This window comes from Terrapene carolina, unplaced genomic scaffold (genome assembly GCF_002925995.2).
Source record: "Terrapene carolina triunguis isolate 2854851 unplaced genomic scaffold, T_m_triunguis-2.0 Scaffold95, whole genome shotgun sequence".
NCBI classification, from domain to species: Eukaryota; Metazoa; Chordata; order Testudines; family Emydidae; genus Terrapene; species Terrapene triunguis.
In genome coordinates this window covers 21,602,499-21,628,824 of record NW_020664446.1, presented here as the reverse complement: position 1 = coordinate 21,628,824, position 26,326 = coordinate 21,602,499, and the positions used below count along the sequence as shown (strand labels likewise).

General features: G+C 41.8%; 1 protein-coding gene across 1 annotated transcript in view; it reads left to right on the top strand.

Moving 5' to 3' along the window:
* The window catches only part of UROS (uroporphyrinogen III synthase), a 37,475-nt gene that overhangs the window by 3,274 nt on the left and 7,875 nt on the right, over nt 1–26,326 (top strand). Inside the window, 7 exon segments of the mRNA XM_026650953.2 lie at nt 2,922–3,000; nt 4,699–4,782; nt 12,494–12,590; nt 15,324–15,398; nt 20,055–20,129; nt 25,872–25,960; nt 25,963–26,018. Of these exon segments, the coding sequence (XP_026506738.1) occupies nt 2,938–3,000; nt 4,699–4,782; nt 12,494–12,590; nt 15,324–15,398; nt 20,055–20,129; nt 25,872–25,960; nt 25,963–26,018 (539 nt within the window). The 5' untranslated portion in view covers nt 2,922–2,937.

Genomic DNA, 26,326 nt, shown 5'->3' with positions numbered 1-26,326 from the left:
AAGTTAAAGTTTGTGTGAACTTCCTATGTTTAAAAAAAAAAAATCTGAACCCTCCCCAGCAACATGTATATACTCAGACACCCTCCTGAGGGCTTGATGAAGTCTGCCAAAGTTGAGACCTACTACATTAGTCTATATAAGAGAATTTGGAGCAGAGAAGTCCTCCTGTGTATCTTATTTGGTCTGTCAGCCACAGGCAGGGACCTTGGGTTTAGATCTTCCCCTGATACACTGCCTTCTGTTGCCTCCTGTGGACTTGCTAATGTCTACAAGAGGAGAGCTGTGCTATAGTAAATTTCATAAATTCTTCCAAAAATGGATTCTCCTTCAGTGAACCTTAACAACTCTGCCAGTGCTTTAAGTTCATTTTTCTTAAGTGTTAATCAGTAACTGGTTGAAGTTTTGAAATGCTTACATTTTATATGGTGGAGTGGCTAGTGGAGATTCAGTCAATAGCCGGAAAGATTGTTAATGCCTTTAGTTTCAAAATCAAAATTCTAATAACCTATACTCTGCAGAGGGGTACACCAAACTTCGTTTATTTTGACTTTGGAATTTTGTTTCAAAGTTATAAATGGCTGAAAAATCACAAGAACACGTATTTTTCAAGAAAAAAAAGCTCTGTTTGACACTCCCCAAAATATTTGCTGCCTCCTAAATTAAGCATAAAAATGTTCATAGGAATATCTTCTTCCTATGAAAAGTTAAGAGGATGTGTGTGTCAAAATTAGACTTATTATCATGCAACTGTCATCACAACCTTATCTCAGGAGACATGATGAACACCTCAGCAATAGGAAGTAGTACTGTGAGTTCCAGTCATGGCTCTGATATTGAATCGTCCTGTAGGAGAGAAGTCACTTAGGCCCCAATTCAGCAAAGTATCTAAGCTCATGCCTATTTTTAAGCACGACTAGCTGGTCTCATTGACTTCAATGGGGTCTGATTTTCAGACATATTGAGCTCTCACAGGCACAGCTTCTGTTGACTTCATTTGGAAGTGTTTGCTCTGAAATACACATATTGTTAAAATAAATTCCAAGATAAAACACTCTGCTACATACACTTTTCTCCATGGGGAGAGGATGAAAGAATAAATGTGACAGATGTTAGTTACGTAGCTTAGTGCAGGGGTTCTCACAACACATTTTTTGGTGTCCTCGGAGTGCGGCCACCAACTCTTGCTGGTGGCTGCTATGACAATTTTTCCGAAAAACTTAATTAATTTTAGGAAAAACAAATAAATATGCACATATACCTGTCCAAATCATTGTAATTTATATATGTAAGGTTGTTGGGTTTTTTGCAGACTCAATAATAACAACAATGTACAGTTGTCTCTATTCTTTACTGGACCTAAACAGAATAGAAATACAAATAAGGTGCTTTGCATGTTCTTGTCTTTTTTGTTGTTTCTTTTGCTTTTTTGGTTTCTGGTTTTTTCTTTTAAATAGAATTGATAGCTAGTAAGTCTGCTTCTGTGAAAAATTATATTTGTATGTTTGTTAATATCACTTTTCACAGCAGCAGACTTGTTAGCTAGCTGTGGGGCAGAGAAAAGTGATATTAACAAACATACAAATATCACTTTTCACATTAGACCTACACAGCCCTGGCAAGCCAGGGGACAAATTAAGCCTTGGATGGGGTGGAGGGTAGGGAGGCATTGGGGGCCAGGGGTGATGGGGTGGATGGGTTAGGGGCTGAGAGAGGCAGCGCGGGCCAGAGGCGATGAGGCAGGTGGTGAGCCTGAACCCCAGTGGCCAGAGCCTGCCGCCATGTGGCTGAAGCTTTCCACCTGCCACCCCAGGGCTGAAGCTGGAAGCCTGAGTCTCACTGCCTACAGGAAGGTGGGGAACTCACACTGGCTGTGGCTCTGGCGTTTGTGGCTCCAGAGTGGGGCAGGCAGGGCTGGCTCCAGGCACCAGCATTCCAAGCAGGTGCTTGGGGCGGCAATCTGCAAGGGGCGGCAGTCCGTATGTTTTTGCCCCCCCAAGCATGGCTCCGAATTGCCGCCCCACACGGCGGGGGCTCTCTGTGTGCCGTTAGGGCAGCATGCGCGTTTCCACGGCGGCGGCAATTTGGCGGCAGCTTCTATGTTCAGCTGCCCGCGGCGGCAATTCGGCGGCTTCTGTCTTCTGGCTGAAGACAGAAGCTGCCGCCGAATTGCCGCCTCCGCGGAAATGCGTGTGCCGCCCTAATGGCACACGGACTGCCCCCGCTGTCCGCGGCAGCAAAAACAGTAGAGCCGGCCCTGGGGGCAGGGCCCAGCCCCTACTTGCAGGCCCAGAGGAGGGGCCAATACTTTGCCCCCTCCTAGGGTGACCAGATGTCCCGATTTTATAGGGACAGTCCCGATTTTGGGGTCTTTTTCTTATATTGGCTCCTATTACCCCCCACCCCCTGTCCAAATTTTTCACACTTGCTGTCTGGTCGCCCTCCCCCCTCCTCCCCCCATCACTGCCCAGGCGGCTGTGGCTGCATGTGAGAAACGCTGGCTTAGGGCACCACTGGAAGGTGCTCAAATACCATGTGATGAGGTCAGTATAAGAACCAATATAGAATAGAATAGCAAAGCTGTCAGAGGATGCTCATTATATTTCTATGTTAATATGTTACTGAGATTATTATTCCTTTTTAAAAGTGTTTTCTTTTAAAGTGCATTCTTTTTGTTGGTTTTCATTGTCGTTTGTCTCTCTGTAAGTGGTATCATTCAAAACCAACATGCTTTTTGCTGGCCTTATCAGGGTGGATGTTCACTCCCAGAGAATGTTCGTTAACTGCTTACTCATTATGTAAACAGTAGTGTATCTGTCAATTATGCTGTTTATTGTGGTGCATAACTTTTACTGGCATTGTACAGAGAGAAGTCCTCTAGATCTAATTTAGATATTTCTTTGTTGTGTTTCAATGTTCTGTAGCCATTTTTGGTAAACAATGAAGGTTCTGTTACTGAAGGAGCCCAAAGACAGAGACTCAGGACCAGATCCATATATTCAAGTAAGTAACATGGGGGTGGGGGAAGCTATCCCTTGTGTTGTTCACTATTAAATTAATAATAATACTTAGCAATTAAACATTGAGTTGATTGGATGTTACAAAACTAGGAAAAAGTGTTTGAAATGTTAGTATCTATTGAGAAAACTAACTTTCCAGTGTAATTTGCACTGTTACAAAGAGTAGTTTTAGATATGACAGTTATGCACTAAAACCAAAGTTAAAGTTCTTAGCTGGTAATCATCCATTGTTATTGAATTTAGTTTTTAACTGGGTAAATGACTAAATATCAGTTTGCTTTCACATAGATCAGAATTATGATTACAATATTTTGTAATTGTTATAAACAGTTGTTAGCAGTCTCCATTGAGAGTCCAAGAACATAATTGGATACTTAAATACCTTTTACCCCTATAATTGGCCTTTTCTCTGCAAACCCTATTCACGTGGGCAGTTCTTACTTGTGCAGATAGTCCCACTGGCTTTAATGAACCTTCTATATATGCAACAATTTGCAGGATTGGGCCCTTAGTACTGAGGCACATCAGTGGTGAGAGAACGCTTATATCAGGGGTGGGAAAACTACGGCCCACTGGCCGGATCTGGCCACCAGACGTTTTAAGCTGGTCTTCGAGCTCCCGCTGGGGAGCAGGGTCTGGGGCTTGCCCTGCTCCGACGCTCCAGCCAGGGAGTAGGTTCGGGGGCGACTCCCAGAAGCAGCCACAGGGCCCTGCTGCGGTGCTCCAGCCGGGGAGCAGAGTTGGGGGCCGCTCCACGCGGCTCCCAGAAGCAGTGGTATGGCCCCCCTCCAGTTCTTACATGCGCCGATGGCCCCACTCCAATGGCCCCCTCCAGTGCTCCAATGGGAGCTGCAGAGGCGATGCCTGCAGACGGGGCAGCGTGCAGAGCCACCTGGCCACGCCTCCGCCTAGGAGCTGGAGAAGGGACATGCCGCTGCTTCTGGGAGCTGCTTGAGGTAAGCACCGCCCGGAGCCTGCATCCCTGAGCCTCTCCCCATGCCCCAGCCCTGATCCCCCTCCTGCACCCCAAACTCCTCATCCCCAGCCCCACCCTAGAGCCCGCACCCCCAACCGGAGCCTGCACCCCTTCCCGCATCCCAACCCCCTGTCCCAGCCTGGATCCCCCTCCCGCCCTCCGAACCCCTCAGTTCCAGCCCAGAGCATCCTCCTACACCCCAAACTCCTCATTCCCAGCCTCACCCTAGAGCCTGCACCCCCAGCCGGAGCCCTCACCCCCCCCGCACGACACTCCCCCCGCCCAGCCCGGAGCCCCCTTCCGTACCCTGAACTCCTCATTTCTGGCCCCACCCTGGAGCCCGCGCCCCCAGCCAGAGCCCTCACCCCCTCTCGCACCCTAACTCCAATTTTGTGAGCATTCATGGCCCGCTATACAAATTCTATTCCCAGATGTGGCCCTCGGGCCAAAAAGTTTCCCCACTCTGGCTTATATTGTACCTGTTCAATGGATAAATAGAGGGCTTCAGTCTCCAGGACTGTCAGTACAATATCTTTCAGCAGCACTAAATTCATCAGTAAAAACAACCAAAAATTCCATAGACAGTGTTGGATTTTAGTTCAGAAAAGTAGTTGAATAGTTCTGCTGCTAAAAGCCCATTCTTATAAATATAAATAACCACTATTTGTGATGCATTCCAATGACTAGATATACTTTTATCCATAGGAATTAGGATTATATGGATTTGAAGCAGCTTTAATCCCTGTTTTGTCATTTGAACTTGTGTCTCTTCAGACTTTCTTTGAAAAGGTAAGATTTCAACCTTTTAGTAGTCCTGTTGGAGAAATTATTCCCTATGACTGCCAAGCTACAAAGACTAATCCTGATTCAATAATACCCCCTCACTGCTATCTGTATTGCTATTTCTCTCCTGAATTGATAGGGAGTTAAAGAACTTTTCCACAACTCTAGTCCCCTCCTTAAGTATGTATCTTGTTAGTCTCGTCCCTCATGGCCTAATTGGACCAAAAAGCTGCTACTAACGATGGTGAAGAACTTACTGAGCATACAAAACTCATCCTCCTGACATCCTAAGGCTACGTCTACACTACGGGGGGGGGGGGAATCGATTTCAGATACGCAAATTCAGCTACGGGAATAGCGTAGCTGAATTCGACGTATCTGATCCAACTTACCCCGCTGTGAGGACGGCGGCAAATCGACCGCCGCGGCTCCCCCGTCGACGGCGCTTACTCCTATCTGGGCTGGTGGAGTACGTGCGTCGATTCAGGGATCGATTATCGCGTCCCGACGAGACGCGATAAATCGATCCCCGAGAGATCTATTTTCTACCGCTGATCCGGGCGGGTAGTGAAGACCAGCCCTTAGATGATGTAGTCTCTTCTCGTGTAACTAACCTGACAGATTCAGCTGGGATGAGCTATAGCCAGTCTTGCAGTGACTGTAATACTAGGTCGATTGCCTAGAAGCCTTTGCCATGGAAGTGGAGCTGCTGCCTGGCAAGAAAACAGGCTTTTGAATTTAGGGCTTGCTTTTTTGTTCCCCCAAACTAGTGGGGGCTAGGGCAGGGGTTCTCAACCTTTTTCTTTCTGAGCCCCTCCCCCCCCAACATGCTATAAAAACTCCATGGCCACAACAACTATTTTTCTGTATATAAAAGCCAGGACCAGCATTAGGGGGTAACAAGCAGGGCAATTGCCTGGGGCCCTGCAAAGTTAAGTTGCTCAGGCTTCAGCTTCAGCCCCGGGTGGCGGGACTTGGGGTCCTGGGCTTCAGCCCTATGCGGTGGGTCTTCGGCTTTCTGCCCTGGGTCCCAGCAAGTCTACTGCCGGCCCTGCTTGGCGGACCCCCTGAAACCTGCTTGTGGCCCCTCAGGGCACCCTGGCCCCTGGTTGAAAACCACTGGGCATGGGGACAGCACACTTAGTGGTTTGAGCTGCTCATCAGTGACCTCTGTTTGTTAACTGGAAACTAAACTAAGATCTGACTGTGCTTTCTTCTATGCTCCTGCCTACGGCATAGCATGCTGTAACACTAGGATTTATATAAAGGAAGGTATACAGGAAGGTGGGTTTATGCAAGAAAAAGATAGGCCTTAGTAAGAACTTGTTTGTATGATTTGAACCACCTGTTGCCTAGATTCTAAGGACACTGTTTACTATTCAAGTTTCCCTACCTGACAGGTGCCCAATGGTGTGTTCCACAGAATGCTCTAAATAAAGGGGATTTTGTGGACCTGAGAGAGAGGAGGGAAGGACCATGTGAGCTGGAGAAAGAAACAGAAAAGAAATGTGTTTAGTAGGACTGGTTGACATTTTTTGTTTTGAAACATCTTGGGGACAAAAGATGGTCTTTTTACTAAACTCAAAACTTTCACAAAAAGCTTTTGGTTTTTTAAAAATTTTCTGTTTTTTTTGTTTGTTTGTTTGTTTTTTGAAATTGAAAGTTTCAAAAATTTTAATTATTGCCCCCTTTCGCCCCTCCATTTTGCCATCAAATTAATCATAGCTAGGTTTTTTGGGGAGGGAAGGTGTCACTTTTTCATTTTTCCCTTTGCCACTGTAACTTTTCAAAACTTCTTTACCTTGGAGAAGCTAGAGTGGCAAAAGGAAAAATGAAAATTCAGACTCTTCAAAAACTGGAGACGTCTGAATAATTACTGTGGCAGAATTAGTTTCATTTTTCCTTTTGCTATTTTACAACTTTTCAAAGGTTAGGAAAAATGAAAAGTTACTGACAAATTATGTCCCTGCACATAATTTATTTCATTGCACTTGGTGGCAAAAAGTGAGAGGAGGAAAACACAAAAATTCAAACATTTTTTAAAAGGTATTTCCTGAAAATTTCGGGGGGGGGGAGAGCGTGAGAAATTGTTCCATTTTGAACCCTGCAAGCTAGAAACAACTTCAAAATTTTCAATTCGTTCTCATAAAATTGATTTTCTTTCCTGTATTTTTTTTAAACCCTCTACTCTGATGTTTGTTTAGACATTCTTATTGAGTCAGTTGCCAAGCACCTGGGTCTGTTACATGATTATTAAAACTAAAAAACAAATATAAACTTTTTAAGGTAAGGCACCTTAGGGACTAACAAATTTATTTGGGCATAAGCTTTTGTGGGCTAAAACCCACTTCATCAGATGCATGGAGTGGAAAATACAGTAGGAAGATAGATATATATATATATATACACACACACACACACAGAGAACATGAAAAGATAGGGGTTGCCTTACCAACTCTAACGAGACAAATCAATTAAAGTGGGCTATTATCAGCAGGAGGGAAGATCACTTTTGTAGTGGTAATCAGGATGGCCCATTTCAAACAGTTGACAAGAAGGTGTGAGTAACAGTAGGAGGAAAAATTAGCATGAGGAAATAGTTTTTAGTTTGTGTAATGACCCATCCACTCCCAGTCTTTATTCAGGCCTAATTTGATGGTGTCCAGTTTGAAAATTAATTCCAGTTCTGCAGTTTCTCGTTGGAGTCTGTTTTTGAAGGTTTTTTGTTGAGAATTGCCACTTTTAGGTCTGTAATTGAGTGTCCAGGGAGGTTGAAGTGTTCTCCAACTAGTTTTGAATGTTATGATTCCTGAGGTCAGATTTGTGTTCATTTATTCTTTTGCGTAGAGACTGTCCGGTTTGGCCAATGTAAATGGCAGAGGAGCATTGCTGGCACATGATGGCATATATCACATTGGTAGATGTGCAGGTGAACGAGCCCCGATGGTGTGGCTAATGTGATTAGGTCCTATGATGGTGTCCCTTGAATAGATATGTGGACAGAGTTGGCAACGGAGTTTGTTGCAAGGATAGGTTCCTGGGTTAGTGTTTTTGTTGTGTGGTATGTGGTTGCTAGTGAGTATTTGCTTCAGGCTGGGGGGCTGTCTGTAAGCGAGGACTGGCCTGTCTCCCAAGATCTGTGAGAGTGATGGATCGTCCTTCAGGATAGGTTGTAGATCCTTGATGATGCGCTGGAGAGGTTTTAGTTGGGGGCTGAAGGTGACAGCTAGTGGCATTCTGTTACTTTCTTTGTTGGGCCTGTCCTGTAGTAGGTGACTTCTGAGTACTCTTCTGTCTCTGTCAATCTGTTTCTTCACTTCAGCAGGTGGGTATTGTAGTTTTAAGAATGCTTGATAGAGATCCTGTAGGTGTTTGTCTCTGTCTGAGGGATTGGAGCAAAAGAGCTGTTCATCCCACAGAGGAAGACTCCCCTTAGAATGCATTTGTTAAATTAAAGGATCATCTCATGCAGAAGCAATCCACTTTTCAATATACTTGTGACAGATAGGCAACTTTCTGTAATATCTTTGGGAGACCCTTTTGTATTAAATGTATGAATGGTACATATGTGGGCCAGGGATTGCGCTCCAATCCCGCTCCAAGAGATGAGGGTTACCACAGCTCCTTCAGAAATTGAAAACAGTAGGGGTGATCAGCACAAATCACTCAGTTTATAACACCTCCAGAAAGGTACTACAGTACCTCCGAAGGAGGCTTGCATATTCCAGTTCAAACTAGATTTTCCAGAGCCCAACAGACAAGAAAGGACTTTTGGATAAATAGCCCCATCTTAAAATAACTCAGGCCAATGCTCAAACCACTGAGCTATCCCTGTTTGAAGGACTGACATTACCAGTGACTTATGTTGAAATTGGGAGTGACCCTGGTAAGCTTTGTAGCATGCGTGTATGTTTTGGTGGTGTTGTTTTTATATGCTGATGATTTTACCTTAACAATAAATGTGCTGGCGTGGAAGGAGCTGTGTGATAATTTGTAAGTGCTGGCAATACACTGGTCATAGCCCTCAAAGAGGAAGCAAAGGACAGGCACTGGCCTTTTAGGCAGACTGGCTTACTGAGGTATTGCAATATAAAGCTGGGAGCTGTTCAGCCTTAAAGCCCCCAGGGCAGAAAGGAGTGAGACACTGGTTTCCATCCAGGAGAGGTGACGGCTGGGAGCCAGAAACATTTAAGTGTGACCCTTGAGGGACCATGGATGGAGAAACGCACCTGCAGCTACCCTGAAAATTTGAAATACTGCTTCATAGTTTTCCAACCTGATGCTGGATTTAGACTTGTACATTAAGAGAGTTTACATCTAAAATGTTGTGACGCTCTATATCTTGGGGGAGTGCCCGGTAGTCCCCAGATTCATCATCTATATATAATTGTGATATTGCATATAAAGCATGCCATGTGAGGTATCAGAGGAAAGATTATGATCTGCTGAAACCCACTGTTCCATCTAAATGTGTATATCATCAGTGCATATGAAGTTATGAGAATTGCATTGTATGATTGTCACTAAAATATGCTGTGGGTTTGGGAAGCGCCCAGATACTAGCTCCCCAAAGACAATAATGAGGTGGATAACCAATGCCCGGGCGGGTGTCCAACAACCATCAACAGCCATTGTCCAGTAAGGGAGTTACAATTCAATGACTCACTTGCACAAGGCCACACCAGGGGAATTGCTTATGGGGTCTCAGCAATGCCCACCAGACATGCCTGGACTTGTGTTCTCCAAGCACATGGACTAAGGGTATAAAACAGCACAAAGCGGGGACCCCATGCTTTGCCTTTTCTCCTCCCCGCACCTATGCTGCAAGCAACAAGGAAGGACACTCAGAAGAGTGAAGATTCCAATAGAGGAAACTGGCCTAGGTTTCAAGGGTGAAATCTGTGTAATCTGAACTGCAATATCCAGTGGGGTGAGAAAAACTGCTTAATTTAGATGTTGCCCAGTCTAACAGAGTTGAGAGTTTAGACTACGTGCTTATATTTTCTTTTCTTATGATAACCTGACTTTTTGCCTATCACTTATAATCACTTAAAATCTTTTATAATCAATAAACTTGTTTTACTGTTTATCTTTACCAGTGAGTTTGCCTGAAGTGCTTGGTAAATCTTCTCAGGTTTACAAAGGCTGGTGTATATCCACATTCCATTGTTGAAATGGTGAACCAGTTAATAAACTTGCATTGCTCAAGAAAGGGTCTTGAACAATGCAAGACGGTATATTTCTGAGGTACAAAGCTGGGAGCTGGGGGGATTTGGCAGGTGCCTTTCTCTTTGTGATTCATGAGTGGCTCTGGGAGCATTCATGCAATCTAGCTGGGTGTGGGCCTCCACATGTGGTTGTCCTGAGTGATAACAGTGCCTGGAGGGGTTTGCTGGTTGTCACTAGCAAAGCACTGTGGGGACAGCCCAGACTGGAGAGTTAAGGGGGCACAGCGGTCCCACAGTCCCAGGCTGCACCCCGCCACAAATGTATAAAGCTGCAGTAGAGTGAGTAGCTTCAACCCAGCAGCAGGCTTGAAAATGACGAAAAACCATATGGAAGGAGTGTATTGGTCCTGTACACATGATGTTACTGTCACTTAAGTCTTAATGAATGCATTAAATACAGAGCCTTTTTCTATAGAATAGCTCTTTCAATGTGCTTTGAGAAATCATGCTCATGCTTAGACAGTACTCATATCTCTTCCCCAACTGAACTCTGGCAGGGCCTGTTAGTCAGCTGAAGAGAGCTTTAAATGCTAGCTGGTTCAAAGAAAAACAATGAATAGGACACTCGTGATGGATGTTATGGTTATATAGCTCTCGATTTGACAAGGAGGATTTCTCCTTCCCTCTCCTCTGTTCTTGGGCTGGAGGCAAACATTTTTTTAAATTAAAATTATTTTAAAGTTTGGGAAACCAGGTTGCTGAGGGTCATCCCCAGCTGTGTGAGAATTTCTCTAGTGCCAGGCAAGTGATGTTACTGTCACCTAATGAACATATTGAGGCTGCAGCACCTCTCTCCAAAATGCTTGCTGTACATGCACAGTGTGTTTTCTAAATGTTTATGGAAATTACTGTGAGGCAGCTCATTAGCACAAGTTCTGCATTTACACATACTTTACCATACCCTGCAGCTGCAGAACTAAAGACTTAAAAAACCCGAACCCCTTACTATGATCCAAACTAATTAGCAGTGAATGAGTTGGCCAGTTATGAAGCTAATATACACAGCCAGAGTTAGGAGGCATGGGCGATCCCAGGTAAGTTCTACTTGCCAAAGCCCTAAGATAGTGCTTTCGTTGCAGCTTTAGTAGCATTAAATACACTTTATGAGGAGGTTAAATGAAACAGCTTTGGTGAAATCCTGGTTTCACTGAAGTAAATGAGAGTTTTGCCATGGACTTTAGTGGGGCCAGTATTTCACCCCACTTTAAATCCAGTCGTTTTAGATTCTCAGAGTATGCAATATACATGCATTTGTTATTAGCATTTTGTGTTGTAAATCTCTATATGGTCTCTGATTGCTAACCCAAATTTATCTATAACCCTCAGACATCCGACAGTCCTAATTTTTATTTTACTGTATATAAAGAAATAATGTAACAGGTGATAGAAAATGGTATTTATGCTAAAGAACTTTTCCCACATTATTTTAATATTCCTTATTTGTGTGTTCTATATTAGGGTTATATGCATGCAGTAGGTTCCATACAGAGCCAGTTTCAGGATTGGGCGCTTAGTTGTTAAAAAGTATCTTAAACAATTGTCCTGTACTCCTGTATAAGATGAGTATTTTACACTTTTTATGCCAGGTTTCGAAAAGAGCTCAGAACCCAATAGCTCCCATATAGGCACCTAAATAAAGTAGTGAGATTTTCAAAAGTGCTCAGTACTTTTCAGCCCCCCATTACCATAGAACCAGGAGGGGGAAAAAATGGTTTAACAGCTGTCTTAGCCCTTCTCTTGCCCTGGGCTTTAAGTTTTGTGCTGCACCCACAAAATTGAACACTTGATGTTCTCTCTGCCTTGTTACCATTTTAAAAATTATGGTATTTAAAATTTGAGATACATAGTTCTGTGTTATCCTTGTTCTTACAAATGTCCAGGGATATTTACTGAAATGCTGAGTTTAAATTGTGTAATCTGTTACTATGTTCAGACAAGGCCTACAATGTTTTATTGGTGGTGTTTTTTGCATAGACAGTAATCTGAACTAGTCTTCACCCTGGCAATGAGGCAAGCACCTGCCCTCACGCTACTTTCTGAGCTACTGCTAGCAATAATTATTAGCTTCCCCTGTAAGAATTTTAAAACCATCATACACTTTTAGGGTGACCAGACAGCAAATGTGAAAAATTGGGATGGGGGTGGGGGATAATAGGAGCCTATATAAGAAAAAGACCCAAAAATCATGATTGTCCCTATAAAATTGGACATCTGGTCACCCTATACACTTTTCTCACATACAAGTCTGGTGAGAAGAATTTATGTCTGTTCCTACATTCAGATTTCAGAATTAACATTGTCTTGTGTGAAAGTTTGAGTTAACCTGAATTTAGTGTTATAAATCTCATTAATATTTTTGCTACTTGTATTAAGTGATCAAAATATTTGCCACTTTGTAACATTCATATTGTAAAATTGTAACATTCACTGTATGTTTTTTGAACTTCCCAGAGTTTATCTAAATCTATTTTCTAAATTGTTTTTGGTAGCTCTCTCATCCAGATCATTATGAGGGTTTAATTTTTACCAGCCCAAGAGCAGTAGAAGCTGCCAAGTTATGTTTGGGAGAGAATAGTAAAAATGAAGGTAAGTGCAGATTTATACCTTTGGTTATGTCTTTTTAAATGAAGTTTTGTAAATTTCATTCTCGCTCCCACCAGAGTCTGCTTAGTGTGTATGTATGTGTATATTAAAAAAAAATCGTATCTAATAATTGACTTTGAATATTTAAAGGCACCATGCTGCTTTATGCTTAGGTGAGCTTTCACATGTAGAGATTTTGTTTGTTTGTCCGTCCCCCACCCCCCCATAATAATAATTTTTCTAGCTATTATAACAAAAAACTCTGAGTGCAAGTTACTAATTAGACTTCATTTTTCCCCATAAAGTGAATGCAAGTTATTCTTCTTAGTAATGCTAGGACAGTAGTAAGCACCAACTAAAGAATCCATTTCAGTTTTTAATATATAAAGGTATGTTCTGGGACTGTACATAGGTGTCCACTGAAAATTCTCTAGCCGCTAGAAACTGGCCATCCCCATCATCATGCATGCATGAAATCTTACTTGAAACAGTTTTTTCAAATCTTGAATATAAAATCTGTCATGTGGATTGAAAAGTAGCGAAAAGACAGTGAACAAATGATAATGAATGAACAGCAATGTACCAGGTTGGGTGGAAAAGTCTTGTGGAACATTACATAGAAATTGTCATACCAGATTAGATCAATAGTCTGTCTAGTCAGGAATTCTGGCTTTAACAGTGGCTAGTACAAGATGCTTCAGAGGAAGGTGCAAGAAAGCATATAAATGGACAATTATTGAATAGCCCACATATAGAGAAAGTTTCTTTCTATTCCTAGGGCTGGTCTACACTAGGGGAGGGAAATCGATCTAAGATACGCAACTTCAGCTACGCTATTCGCATAGCTCATGCTGTTTTTCCTTTCCTGTGGTCTTCCCTTCCCCCGCTGATCTCTATGTAAATACAACTTCCCGTATTGCTGGTCACACCTTGCATAATTTCATTGGAGACAGGTAGACAGCTGATTTCATCCCTATCTGGGGGAAAACTTGTTTCTCCCTTTGGTCACAGACAGGAAAGCCTAATATCAATGAGTTTCCATCATTTCTTATGTAGTGTTAACACATACCGTTCACACTGATATTAATCACTATTGTGTCATAGGGTTTCATAAAAGACCTCACTCTATACACTTTTATAATATAGTAATATTGTATACAATCAGTTAATTCAATTGCTTATCACTTGAGGTACAGACCCCCTGTCTTTATAGACTAATAAAACTTTTAAATGATTTTTTCTGAGGGTTACCCCTCAAAATAAAGTTTTTTCAAACTGCAAGGAAGACAACATGAAGTCTGGTGGTAAAGAAAGCTCCATGCTCTTTCTTTCTCCTCTTCTTAGTTTAACAGCTTTGTTTACCTAATATGTAAAAGTGGACCTTCATTGTCTTTGCCTGAAGATCAGGCTGGTCAGAGAATCAAATACACATTCCTTTGTCTAAGGCAGACCTGTGTACCATCTCCCCTGACATGCCTGGTTTAAACACACTTTACTCATATTTCCAGCATATATTCATAACTTTTTGTACACACCCTGTGCATACATCATGCAAAAATGTTAATGATCAATGTGTTATTAGTTTTGAAATGAAACCTCAAGGGATATTTGTACAAAGATTATTACAATAGTCTGTAGGGTCTGAATACAAGGTGTGTAGTGTCACACATGTCTCCTCTTATTCAGACTCCTTTCTAAGCTAATCAGTCCCAATCTTTTCAATATCACCTTATATGGAAGGCTTTCCATTCTTCTGGGGTTTTGGGGGGGGTTTTTTGCACGACTCTCTCTGGATCTTTTCTACTTCTATTCAGCCATTTTTTTAAAAAACTGAAGGGCAGAAATGAACTCAGTATATTTCATGTGAGTCTGTACTGTTGTTTTATATAAGGCATTATAATAGGAGACCTATCAGATCTATCTCTGCTCAATCAATTTTTCAGGAATTGAGAGGAAGAGGAGGCTGGAGCCGAACAACATTGCTCAGTGTGAAGCTATCATTTAACTAACATTTTTAGAAGGAAAAGCTATTTCCTAGCCATTTTATTTTGGTGTCTGCTTCTCTAGGATAATATTTTTTTCCATATTGATAGATCTATTTTTTCTTTTTATTCAAAGCACAATCAGCGTATACATTTGTCTTATTATTTTTATAAAATAATAAAGCTGCATACTAAAGTATTTCAGTGCATGAATATAGGATTTATTTACTATTCTTTGATTGGTTGGCATGAAATCTTGCATTTATTCTACATCTAAGCTTTCAGCTTGAAGACTGAATCTATATTGGATATCCTTATTGCACAATTTGAAATTCATCAGTTTATCATGCACTTTTTGCTCTGGAATTCTTTTTCTTCTGCAAGTTTAACTGAGTTTTTATTCCTAGTTAATGTCAAAATATAAATGAGCATTACAAGTTACAGTTGATCTGGTACTGTGCAAGTATGCATTAAAAATACTACTTTACACAAGTAATTGAAAACAGTATTTGTTCAACCAAAGCTTTTTGAAGTATGTTATAGACTGTTTTTATAATGAACCATATAACTGATTTAAAATCTTCATTTTGTACATGTAGAATTGCTGACATTTATAATGTAGTATTGGTTATTAGTATTTTGGTGCACTCACAGATTTCGCAAGATAAATAAGCAATCTTTTGGGCAGATGTCCAAATACTCTGGTGTTTATGCTTTATTGCCAAATGCTTACACATAATGTAATGTTTTACAGCCTGGAGTAATTCTCTTAAAGAAAAATGGAATACCAAATCAGCATATGTTGTAGGAAAAGCTACAGCTTCTCTAGGTAAGCTGGATTAAAGAAGAAACCCTTATACAAAACAACCTCTTCAGTACAATTCTTGAAGCATTAACCTTAGTTCAAGGTTTCCCAGAACAAAGGCATAAGAAGCTCCTTTTTATTAACAAGTGAAAGTTTCTAAAAAGTCAGCTTTATACACATCATGAGAGCAACACCAGCTGAGGATCTGGCCCTGGGATGCATGTTATTTTCCCCATTATAATGCAATTGCGATTACATTAATGGTGATTTAAAAGATTAGTCAAAAAAAGAAAAAAAAGCAGGTATTGAATTCATATGTATTTTCTGTTTGTTTATGGTATGAATGAAATGCTAGTGCCATTGAAGTCAGTGACAAAATTCTCATTGACTTCAAGGGGGTAGGATTTCACCCATTGTTTCTATGTTGTGATCCATCATCAGAGAGTTTAAAGGAATTGTATACATTGTTTTAATTAGGCTGTACAAATAACTCATGCTGTGGGCAAAGAATCCTTCTACCCTATGTTGAAATCCTATTAATTGATACTTAAGTTGTTTTCCTTTTGTTCTGAGAGCATTTCAAAGCAGAGGTAGGCTGGTAGCACAAATCAGCTATTATATAGAATAGAATATCAGGGTTGGAAGGGATCTCAGGAGGTTATCTAGTCCAACCCCCTGCTCAAAGCAGGACCAATCCCCAGACAGATTTTTACCCCAGTTCCCTAAATGGCCCCCTTAAGGATTGAACTCACAACCCTGGGTTTAGCAGGCTAATGCTTAAACCACTGAGCCATCCCTTCCCCTATAATATATGGAGATATACTTATCTCATAGAACTGGAAGGGACCCTGAAAGGTCATTGAGTCCAGCCCCCTGCCTTTGCTAGCAGGACCAAGTACTGATTTTGCCCCAAATCCCTAAGTGGCCTCCTCAAGGATTGAACTCACAATGCTGGGTTTAGCAGGCCAATGCTCAATAGTTCTCTTAATTGGAGTTTACTGCACTTTTTCAGTAATATCAGTTTTATTTATTTACTTGATCTTTATTTTATAAATGATGACTTATTCAGTATATGGTTAGCTGAATTAATTTTAACCACTTCAACTAATGTGTAGATTCACTGTTTGTTATTGGCCTGATACATTGGTTATAACTCTATAACATGGTGTTTATGTTTAAGTCTGACCTAGGTGTCCCATGCAAGTTTTACTTTTCTTCTATTAAGATACTATATCACATAGATAAACAAGATGTAACGTAGGCCTATAAAGAGATAAGCAGCACAGTTTGATACTCATTTTTTTCTGCTATTGTTAGCTATTGTGTGTGTGGTTTTTAGTGTTATGGGTAACCAAAGTCTAAATCAGACAGTGTAGAACATTTGACATTTAGCTGGGGTACTGCAGGATAAATCAATACTGTGTTATTTAAAGTGTACAGGACTGTGGGTTTTTTCCCTCCTGTTAATTTGGCACATTTTAAATGATATGTTAATTTCATGTAAACCCTGTCTGCTTGTAAACTTCAGCATGCTAGATGACATTTTGTTGTTTGAATTAGAAGATGAATTTATATGGCAACTGTTTTGTTACAAGTTGCACGATGTTCATCATTAGCAGGTGTCAATAGCTATGTGATGTGATTCCTTGCACCCATCTCATTGCCTATCCTACCACTATTTTGTGAAGTACATAGCCTGAGCAATTGTTCAGTTCCCTGCAAAAATATCTTACAATCGCATGCCCATGAGGACAAGCAAGACTCCAGAGCTAGATACAGGTTTTATTCCCCTCAGTATGACTGGATAAACTGGGAGGAGTGGTAGATACGCTGGAGGGTAGGGATAGGATACAGAGGGATTTAGACAAATTAGAGGATTGGGCCAAAAGAAATCTGATGAGGGTTCAACAAGGACAAGTGCAGAGTCCTGCACTTAGGATGGAAGAATCCCATCCACTGCTACAGAGTAGGGACCGAGTGGCTAGGCAGCAGTTCTGCAGAAAAAGACCTAAGGGTTACAGTGGACAAGAAGCTGGATATGAGTCAACAGTGTGCCCTTGTTGCCAAGAAGGCTAACAGCATTTTGGGCTGTATAAGTAGGAGCATTGCCAGAAGATCAAGGGACACGATCCTTCCCCTCTATTCGGCATTGGCGAGGCCTCATCTGGAGTACTGTGTCCAGTTTTGGGCCCCACACTACAAGAAGGATGTTGAAAAATTGGAAAAAGTCCAGCGGAGGGCAACAAAAATGATTAGGGGGCTGGAGCACATGACTTATGAGGAGAGGCTGAGGAAACTGGGATTATTTAGTCTGCAGAAGAGAAGAATGAGGGGGGATTTGATAGCTGCTTTCAACTACCTGAAAGGGGGTTCCAAAGAGGATGGATCTAGACTGTTCTCAGTGGTAGCAGATGACAGAACAAGGAGTAATGGTCTCAAGTTGCAGTGGGGGAGGTTGAGGTTGGATATTAGGAAAAACTTTTTCACTAGGAGGGTGGTGAAGCACTGGAATGGGTTCCCTAGGGAGGTGGTGGAATCTCCTTCCTTAGAGGTTTTTAAGGTCAGGCTTGACAAAGCCCTGGCTAGGATGATTTAGTTGGGGATTGGTCGTGCTCTGAGCAGGGGGTTGAGCTAGATCAGTGGTTTCTCAAAGCCAGTCCGCCGCTTGTTCAGGGAAAGCCCCTGGTGTGCCGGGCCGGTTTGTGTACCTGCCGCGTCCGCAGGTTCGGCCGATCGCAGCTCCCACTGGCCGCGGTTCGCCGCTCCAGGCCAATGAGAGCTGCGGGAAGGGCGGCCAGCACATCCCTCGGCCCGCGCTGCTTCCCGCAGGCCCCATTGGCCTGGAGCGGCAAACCGCGGCCAGTGGGAGCCACGATCGGCCAAACCTGCGGTCGCGGCAGGTAAACAAACCAGCCCGGCCCGCCAGGGTGCTTACCCTGGCGGGCCGCATACCAAAGGTTGCCAATCCCTGTTCTATTCTATGATAAATCTCACTAAGGCTACCAGGATGTATGTGAGAGCCTCAAGGAGACAAAAGATAGCTTAGCTTTGCATCAGATGTTTTGCTTTTGTGCAAGAGACCTAAAATGTTTAGTGATATTTAGCGTATATGGATTAAATAAAAAGACTGATACAATCTGATCCTGAATGGTTGCTTAGCATGGGGATAATCTGGATTTAATTTCTAGAAGTACAGAAGAGATTAATTTAACTGCACATAGAAGGTCACAATTCACAATATCAGTCAAGATACAGAAAATAATATGGACTGAAAGGAAGCTTGAGCCAGTCACATCTGACCCTATTTAGTTAACTACTTGGGATTTCCACCATATATGCCTTTAAGGTAAATAAGAGACATATAGTACTCTTGGATTTTCAGTTTTTTATCCTGCATCGCAGAGGGGAGCTGCACACCTGATAAGCCATGTCTATAGGCACAGCAGGAGCACCGGTGCAATCGCAGGGAGTGCACCTTGTTTTGTGCAGTGAGCCAACACTGGCACCTTTGCCCCCTGTAAATTTGGGGCCAATGATTAAGGCTACATTTTAGTCACAGGTATTTTTAGTAAAAGTCATGGACAGGTCACGGGCGGTAAACAAAAATTCACGGCATGTGACCTGTCCATGACTTTTACTAAAAATACCTGTGACTAATACTTGGGTGGGAGGCCGGGGGAGAGGGGTGGCCCGGGTCCCCCTCCGGGGCGGGGGGGGGGGGGGGAGCCGGGCTAAGACGTGCATGGCTTGGGACCCCTGCTGGTACTGGGGCGGTAGAGGGAGCCAGGCCAAGGTGTGCGACCTGAGACCCCCGCTGTGCTGGGGGCGGGCGTGAAGCTGGGCCGAGGCGCGCAGCCCAGGACCCTGCTGGTGCTTGGGAGTGAAGGAGAACCGGGCTGAGGCGCGCGGCCCGGGACCCCTGCTGGTGCTGGGCAGGGGGTGGGAGCCGGCCCGGGACCCCTGCTGGTGCTGGGCGGGGGGTGGGAGCCGGCCCGGGACCCCTGCTGGTGCTGGGGGGGGCGGGGGGGAGGATTGGCAGGGCTGGCAGGAGCTCCCTACCTGGCTCCATGTCCCTACAGCTTCTAGGCAGCGGAGGGGCACAAACGCCGGCTGCCGCAGCTCCCATTTACTGGGAACCGCAGCCAATGGGAGCTGTGAGGGAGGGGCCTGCAGGCACAGGCAGCGCGTGGTGCGCAGCCCCCCTCCCCCGCCGGCCCCTGCGCTGCCTAGGAGCTGCAGGGCCATGCCAGTGGGAGCCCCCCACCCCGAGGTAAGTGCCCCCCTGCACCTTCCAACCCTCTGCCCCTGAGTCTCCTCCCACACACCCAAACTGCTGTTGCTGAGCCAGCAACAGCCACTGCAGAAGTCCCGGAGGTCACGGAAAGTCACAGAATCCATGACAGACTCGCAGCCTTACTCACAAACAGGCTCCAGAACAAAATTCAGACATTCCATAATCCCCCATGTTGCTCTCCTAATGCAGTTCCCTCTGTGTGATCAAGGATCAAATCCTTAGGTGGTACGTTACTTAAAAAAATGATTCAAGAAAGTCTAAAGAAAGTTCAGCAAAAGATGGATCAAGTTGGATCTCCTGTTTCCATTCAAGTGTTTCTGAAAATAAAATCAGATTGGTTGTCACATTCTGTCAAACAATATATTTCTTTGTTACTTTTCTTACAGTGGAGGAAATTGGCCTTGCTCCACAAGGAGAAAAGTGTGGAAATGCTGAAAAACTAGCTGCATACATTTGCGCAAGTAAGTATGCAGAAATCTTTCAGTTAAGGCACATTTAAACTTATTTAAATTTATTTTAAAATACTGCACATAGTCTGTGTAGAGGTGTTCAATAGAATCCTGAAAACCCTTTTGTTGGAATGCTTCAGATGTCCCCAACATGTTTTGGATAAATAGGTTTGTGCTATACAGTATCCAATCGGTATATTAGTTTATATGAAGTAAATTGTAATAATAATTATAAAATATTTTATGGTCCAACAGACAAAGTGGCATTTACTGACCCTATTAGCCATGACTTTTATAATGTAATGAAAGGCAGAGCTGCAGATGTAGCCTGTTTATGTATCTTGGTGCAATTGATATTCCATGTCCCTTTGATACTGACTTTCCTTGCTTCAAAATTAGACATTACCCCAAACCAAATGAGGTTGGCATCCCCCCACCCCCCGTTCCCCTGCCATTTTCCAATGATTCAAAAGTAGATAAAGGGATAACCCTTTCCCCCTCAAAATTAGCCAGACAAGTCCCAAACGAGAATTGTTTTGAGAAAGTTAAGAAAGCGGGGGGTGGGAGGAAGATTCCAATGGAAAGCTGAACTTAGCTTTTGTTATGGTGAAAGCTGTAATGCGGGACTACTAGCTACTTCTAACAGTATCAAACTTTTGTCTGCTTTATGTGATTTCAAGTCAGCTGGTCCAGTGGAAAATGCTAATTTAGAAAGCTTAGGTATTGTGTTTATTAGTTTTTGTTATACTGGCCTGCATTGCATATAGCCATGCTATTAGAATTGTTATGTATTGTATGCACAAATAGTGGGGAACCCACCAGCTCCATAATCAGAAATTTAAAGTATTAATTTTCCCTGTAGTAGTGTTTTTGAGAAACATGTTTAGGCCTGGTGGCTGATTATTGTTTATTGGGCAACTGTAAGATAGAACAACTACAAGCCGTACAGAGATGTTTCATGATCAAACAGCTGGGATTCTAGAATTAGGAGAAACCTAGCCATAAGAGATAATTGCTAAGGAAGTGAGACTGGTATCAGAACTTCTGATATATATAGTGTTTAGGAGAGTTCATAATTGATGTTCATACTGACTTTAAAGTGTGTTCAAATTCAGATTGATATCTGCTTGATGAGATGCTTAACAAGAGAAGATCAACAGATTTAGGCAGGAATTAATGTTAAAAAGGCTTTGAGATTTATTGAGCTCTGTGTGTGTGCCAGCTGTAGAAACTCTGTGAGGCTGTGCACCAAGTGTCTAGGTGCTCTGTACCCTAAGTCCACTGAATACTGAGTTTGTCCCTCTGCTGGCAATGCAAGGTATCAGGGTGTTAAGGAAACTGCAATGCAGAGTCTCAAAGAGACAGTGAAATTGAAGATTGGGGGAGATAGCCACTCAACTGAAGAATTGCTTTTTACAGGCCAGGGAGATGAGAGCTTTCTGCTCCAAACATTGTGGGGGGAGGGGAGGGGAGAAAACATTGGCTTAGGGACATAGGCAATATCCATCAATAGAACAGAGAATGATCCAGACTTTGAAAAGTCATTTTATTTAACCAATAAAGTGAAAGTGGTCCACCTTTGGGCAGCCAGATGCAGAAACACAGATGGTGATCAGTGCAGTTATTTTAGCTGTTAGGTGAATTACTGTAGCTGCTGTCTTAAATACGTTATTACTTGACCATACCTTATCATCCTGCTGACTACATGTATCTTTTAGCGAGGTGCTCAGATACTGTAGTGATGGGCATGGGGTCAGAACCTAGATAGATTATTTTTTGGCCATTGGACATAACATTTGTTATGGGTGGAGGGTTATTAGTACAGTCTTTTCTGCACAACAGAGATTTATGTAGCCAAATGAAAAAGTAGGATTAGAGCTGTCAAACTTTTATTTACAGAAAGGCTGCAGGATTTTTTTTTTAAATTGCATAAGCAGGTTTTTAAATAAATTGAATCATCTTAATAATCAAGAAAGACAGCTGCTGACTTAAATGAAAAAAAATTCTGGAAATGAAAAATGAAGTAGTAATATTTTGGCCTATACAACACTGCACAAGGCATAAAAGAACAACCCATGGTCCCTGTCCTAAAGATCATGCAATACAGAAGGTTTTCTCTGAGATTATTTAAAAAAATTGTGGGTAACTGTAATTTTGGATTATAGGTTAGTATTTGTGGGTTTTGCAGAAAAGGTGCATTTTGAAGAGAATTTGTTAGAAGAGGGGACAGATGTCTGTCTGGGCCATGTGATCTGAGAATGTGGGAAAAAACCATAGATTTAGGATAAATGCAAGAAAAAAAAAAAGATGTGTAATACCAAGGATTACTCTCCAGTGACTGGAATTGTGACATTTTTAGGAAATCCAATAATAAGAAAAGACCTGAACTGCACTGAAGAAAAATGACCTTTAAGAGCGCTATTGATTGCTCCAAGACAGTGCTGTATTACAGAAAAGGAAGTCTTTATCTGACCCCAATAAATGACTGTACCATTGCAATGAGTACAACAGTAGCCCTGGAAAAAATAGAGGCTTGCCTACGATGCAGGTTCAAAAGTGATGAAAAGGAGGGAGGGCAAACCAGCCCTTTGTTTTAAATTAAATCTAAAGAGATTTTTGGTTTGGCTGCTTCTTATTTTACTTTTAGGAGGATAACCTGCCCCCACTTGGGTGTGTGCATTAAAGGCACAGCCCTCTCCCTAATAGAATTTGTCTCACTCCCCCCTCTATAAGCCCCTTCTCTTCCTCCATGTTTGTTCTCTATGGGTTGGAGAGACAGTGGGTTGCTCTGCTGATACACTTATCCCAGCTCTTATTGTTCACTCTGCTTAGCCCAGCAGCTTCTTCCCTGTTCTCCACACACTCGGGCAGTGCCGAGCAAGGAGCTGGTACTGATAGAGGCAGCCAGCTAGGAAACAGTACCTTCTGGTGAGAGCTGGTGAATTACCGCCAGAACCAATAGCAGCCTCTGGAAGCCACCAGTCAGAAAGCAGGAACTGCACCTCTTACACCAATTTGGGAAAAATTCCTGGGCTGAGGGCAGCTTCTTGTTAGATCTCAAGCAACATTTTAGAATACTACAAAATGGCAGGAGCCTCAGTACATTTGCAAAAAATGCAATCCCGAATGTAGCATAACAATACAGAAAATTTCAATCAGTGGGGACTCCTGCTGCTGATGTGAACATACCCAACCTGATAAGTCTAAGTTTGGTTATAAATAAATGCAATCAATTTATCAAATCATTTATAACAACCTCTGAAGTAAGAGATAAATTATAATAATGTCCTGAATCAATGTTTTCCATTATGCACTTATTAGTCAACCATTTCTTTTTGCTTATACATAAAATTACAAATAAGGAATTAAATGAGAAGACTAAATCTAGATAGACAAAAGGTTGTATGTCATTTATATTTGCTGTCAGCATGAAAAATACCCTGAAGGGGTTACATTTTTTTTGTTATTCACTTTCTATGTCTTTGGTGCTGATTTTGGCTTAGCTAATCAGGAGAATAGATCAAATGACTCCTTAATTAAATAGGTAGTTTCAGTCTGTTTTCAAGACAAATCTTTTTTGCTTTATTAGAATTTAATGTGTTTGTAGTGTTGATTATGTAAGTTAGAGGATGCTTCTGGGGCCAGTGCTTGTTATATTGTATATTGATACAGAGCTATCGAACTATTATTCTTTGCTTTGTAAACACAAGTCAAAAAGGATAAGTGTTACTTTCCAGATATCATGTTGGCATTTCAATTAACTAACATGAGTTTTGGTTGGGCTGATATTAATGTATTTTGCCTTTATCTCACAGAATACTCTTCTGCATTTTATCTCAATTTTTTGCTTCCTGTAATTTATTACTAACATGTCTCTGGGTCCTACTAAAACTTCAGTTTGCAATTAGGATATTCAGATCAATCTGTGTAGACTGCTAATAAGGTCCTTCAATTTGATTTTTACTATGGTGTCTGTTTTTTCCCCAGAGGCAACTCTGATGCTTAATGCTGAAAACCAAGAATCTCTTTTCAGTGCTTAAAATAAACAACCCAATCTGTGGTGTATTGTTCTGATAGACTCCTGAAAAAAATCTCTTTCAGGGCAAATTGAATTATTAATTAATAGGTTTTAAAGGACCCCATTTATTTAAAAAAGAGTGATGTAGTTGTGCAGAATTTTGCCTCAGACCATTGTGTGCATCAGTATATATTTTACACTAAGTATCCTATAAAAAAGCAAATGTGTGCACAGACTTGATTAGAATATGTCCACTGCTCAGATGTTGTTTCATGCTGAAAAAAACGCAAGGAGTTTGTTGTTCCATTTAGGAAAAAGGGAAGATTGGTAATTTCCATAGTTTCATTTGCTTCTGACATGGACCCCCATGAATATTTCATTAAAATATTAATTCCCATGTTGGGATCTCTTTTCAGCGGTAAAAATAACAATTGTAAAAGCATTATTTAGAAATAGATACTACAGGAAGTTTGGTTAGAATATCAAGAATGATGTAGTATTTCAAGTTGTAATATGGTGGAGGGAGCTGTGTTACTCTCCAGTTTTCTAAGTACACAATCACTTGCAATAAAAAATAACAACAGTTTTCTGAAGCAGTGACCTAAATTATTAATTAAAAAAATCCCTAAAATCCAGCAAAAGATTGAAACACTCCCAAAATACAGTTAATGTTATCTCATTCCCATCCAGTGGGGGAGCTTCTATTCACAAACACTGCCGTCATTCTTGCTGGAATTACGGTCTTCACTTCCATGCCTACCATATCAGATAGGGTTTGTGGATACATAGATTCCAGTGATAGACCCCTTAAAAATGCCAACATAGAGATCTGAAATACCAGCTGATAGTGCCTTTTAAGAATATGTGTTTAGCCTTATAGCAGTATGGGTAAGGATCTTAGAGAGACTGTAGTCCAAATATATTATCTTCTTCTGAGCTGATGGCTCCATTTAACAGATCAGTCATGAAGAAGCCAGCATTAGAAACATACAAATCAAAGCCTGTCCCCTTTCCAAAAATCAATCAGGTAAGAGCAGCCTTCCTGCTCTTTCAACTGATGTCAGCAAGCTCCTCCCAGCATAGCAGCAATTAGGGATGGGGGCCCTCCAACTCAAAGGGTAAGGATGGGTGGGAAGACTCCTTTGAGACCCCATGGTAATGGGAGTAGGAGTCTATCCTCCCCCACAAATAAGGAAATAAAGTTGCTAGAGGTAGCTTTGGAACACTTTTGCAAAGCATTCTGTCCCTTTCTTCAATTGCCTGTTCTATCCTCTACGTAGCATGACCTATCATGGAGTTATCCACGGCTCAGATGGCTGCAGCTACATTCTGTTGGATTAAGCCTTTGAATAGCAAATCAAGTGTGTGTCTGAAAACTGAGGAGTGACTGACGAGAAGGAGATAACTTACATTTTACTTGGTATTCTCTATTGAAAGGCAAAGGAAATAGAATATAGCAATGCAATTTATCTTTTTGCCAGATCTTTTTAGCCAATGTATTCACACTATAGCAATGGAATCATTTTTAATTTACATGCTAAATAGCCTCTGCCTTCTGAATTGCAGACGTGGCTTGAACTACAAATGTTTTCAATGATCTTAGTTTTGTACGCACCTATGATGAAGCATACTGCATTTTCAGTATATATTCAAAATTTGGCACTTTTAAAGTGTCATTTGTGCCAACTGTTAAAAATGTAACCATGATTGAAATTTGCTAATGTGCTTGTTTACAGGGGAAACACCTAATTCATCACCTCTTCTTTTTCCTTGTGGATCTCTCAAAAGAGAAGTTCTTCCAACAATACTCAAAGAAAAAGGTGGTTGCAGCCTTTAGAGCTTTATTTTAATTTGTTAACTTATTGTGGAAACCCCCACCCTTCCTCAAAGTAATGGTAAAAGATTAAAGGCTTATTCTTCATTGTGAACCATCCATGGATTTGTGTATATTGGATTTGTACTGTCTGGAGATTAGAGGACAGGACTGAGAATCAGGAGATCTCAGTGCTTCTTCCAGCTCTACTATTGAGTCCATCTCTGACATTGGGAAGCTAACTTGATCCTTCTCTTTAGCTCAGTTCCCCATTAGTAAAATGGCAATTACTATATTTATTTTATTCACAGTGATGTTGCAAGGCTTAAATAGTGTTTGTAAAGTGCTTTGACATCCTCAGATTAAAAATGCTCTAGA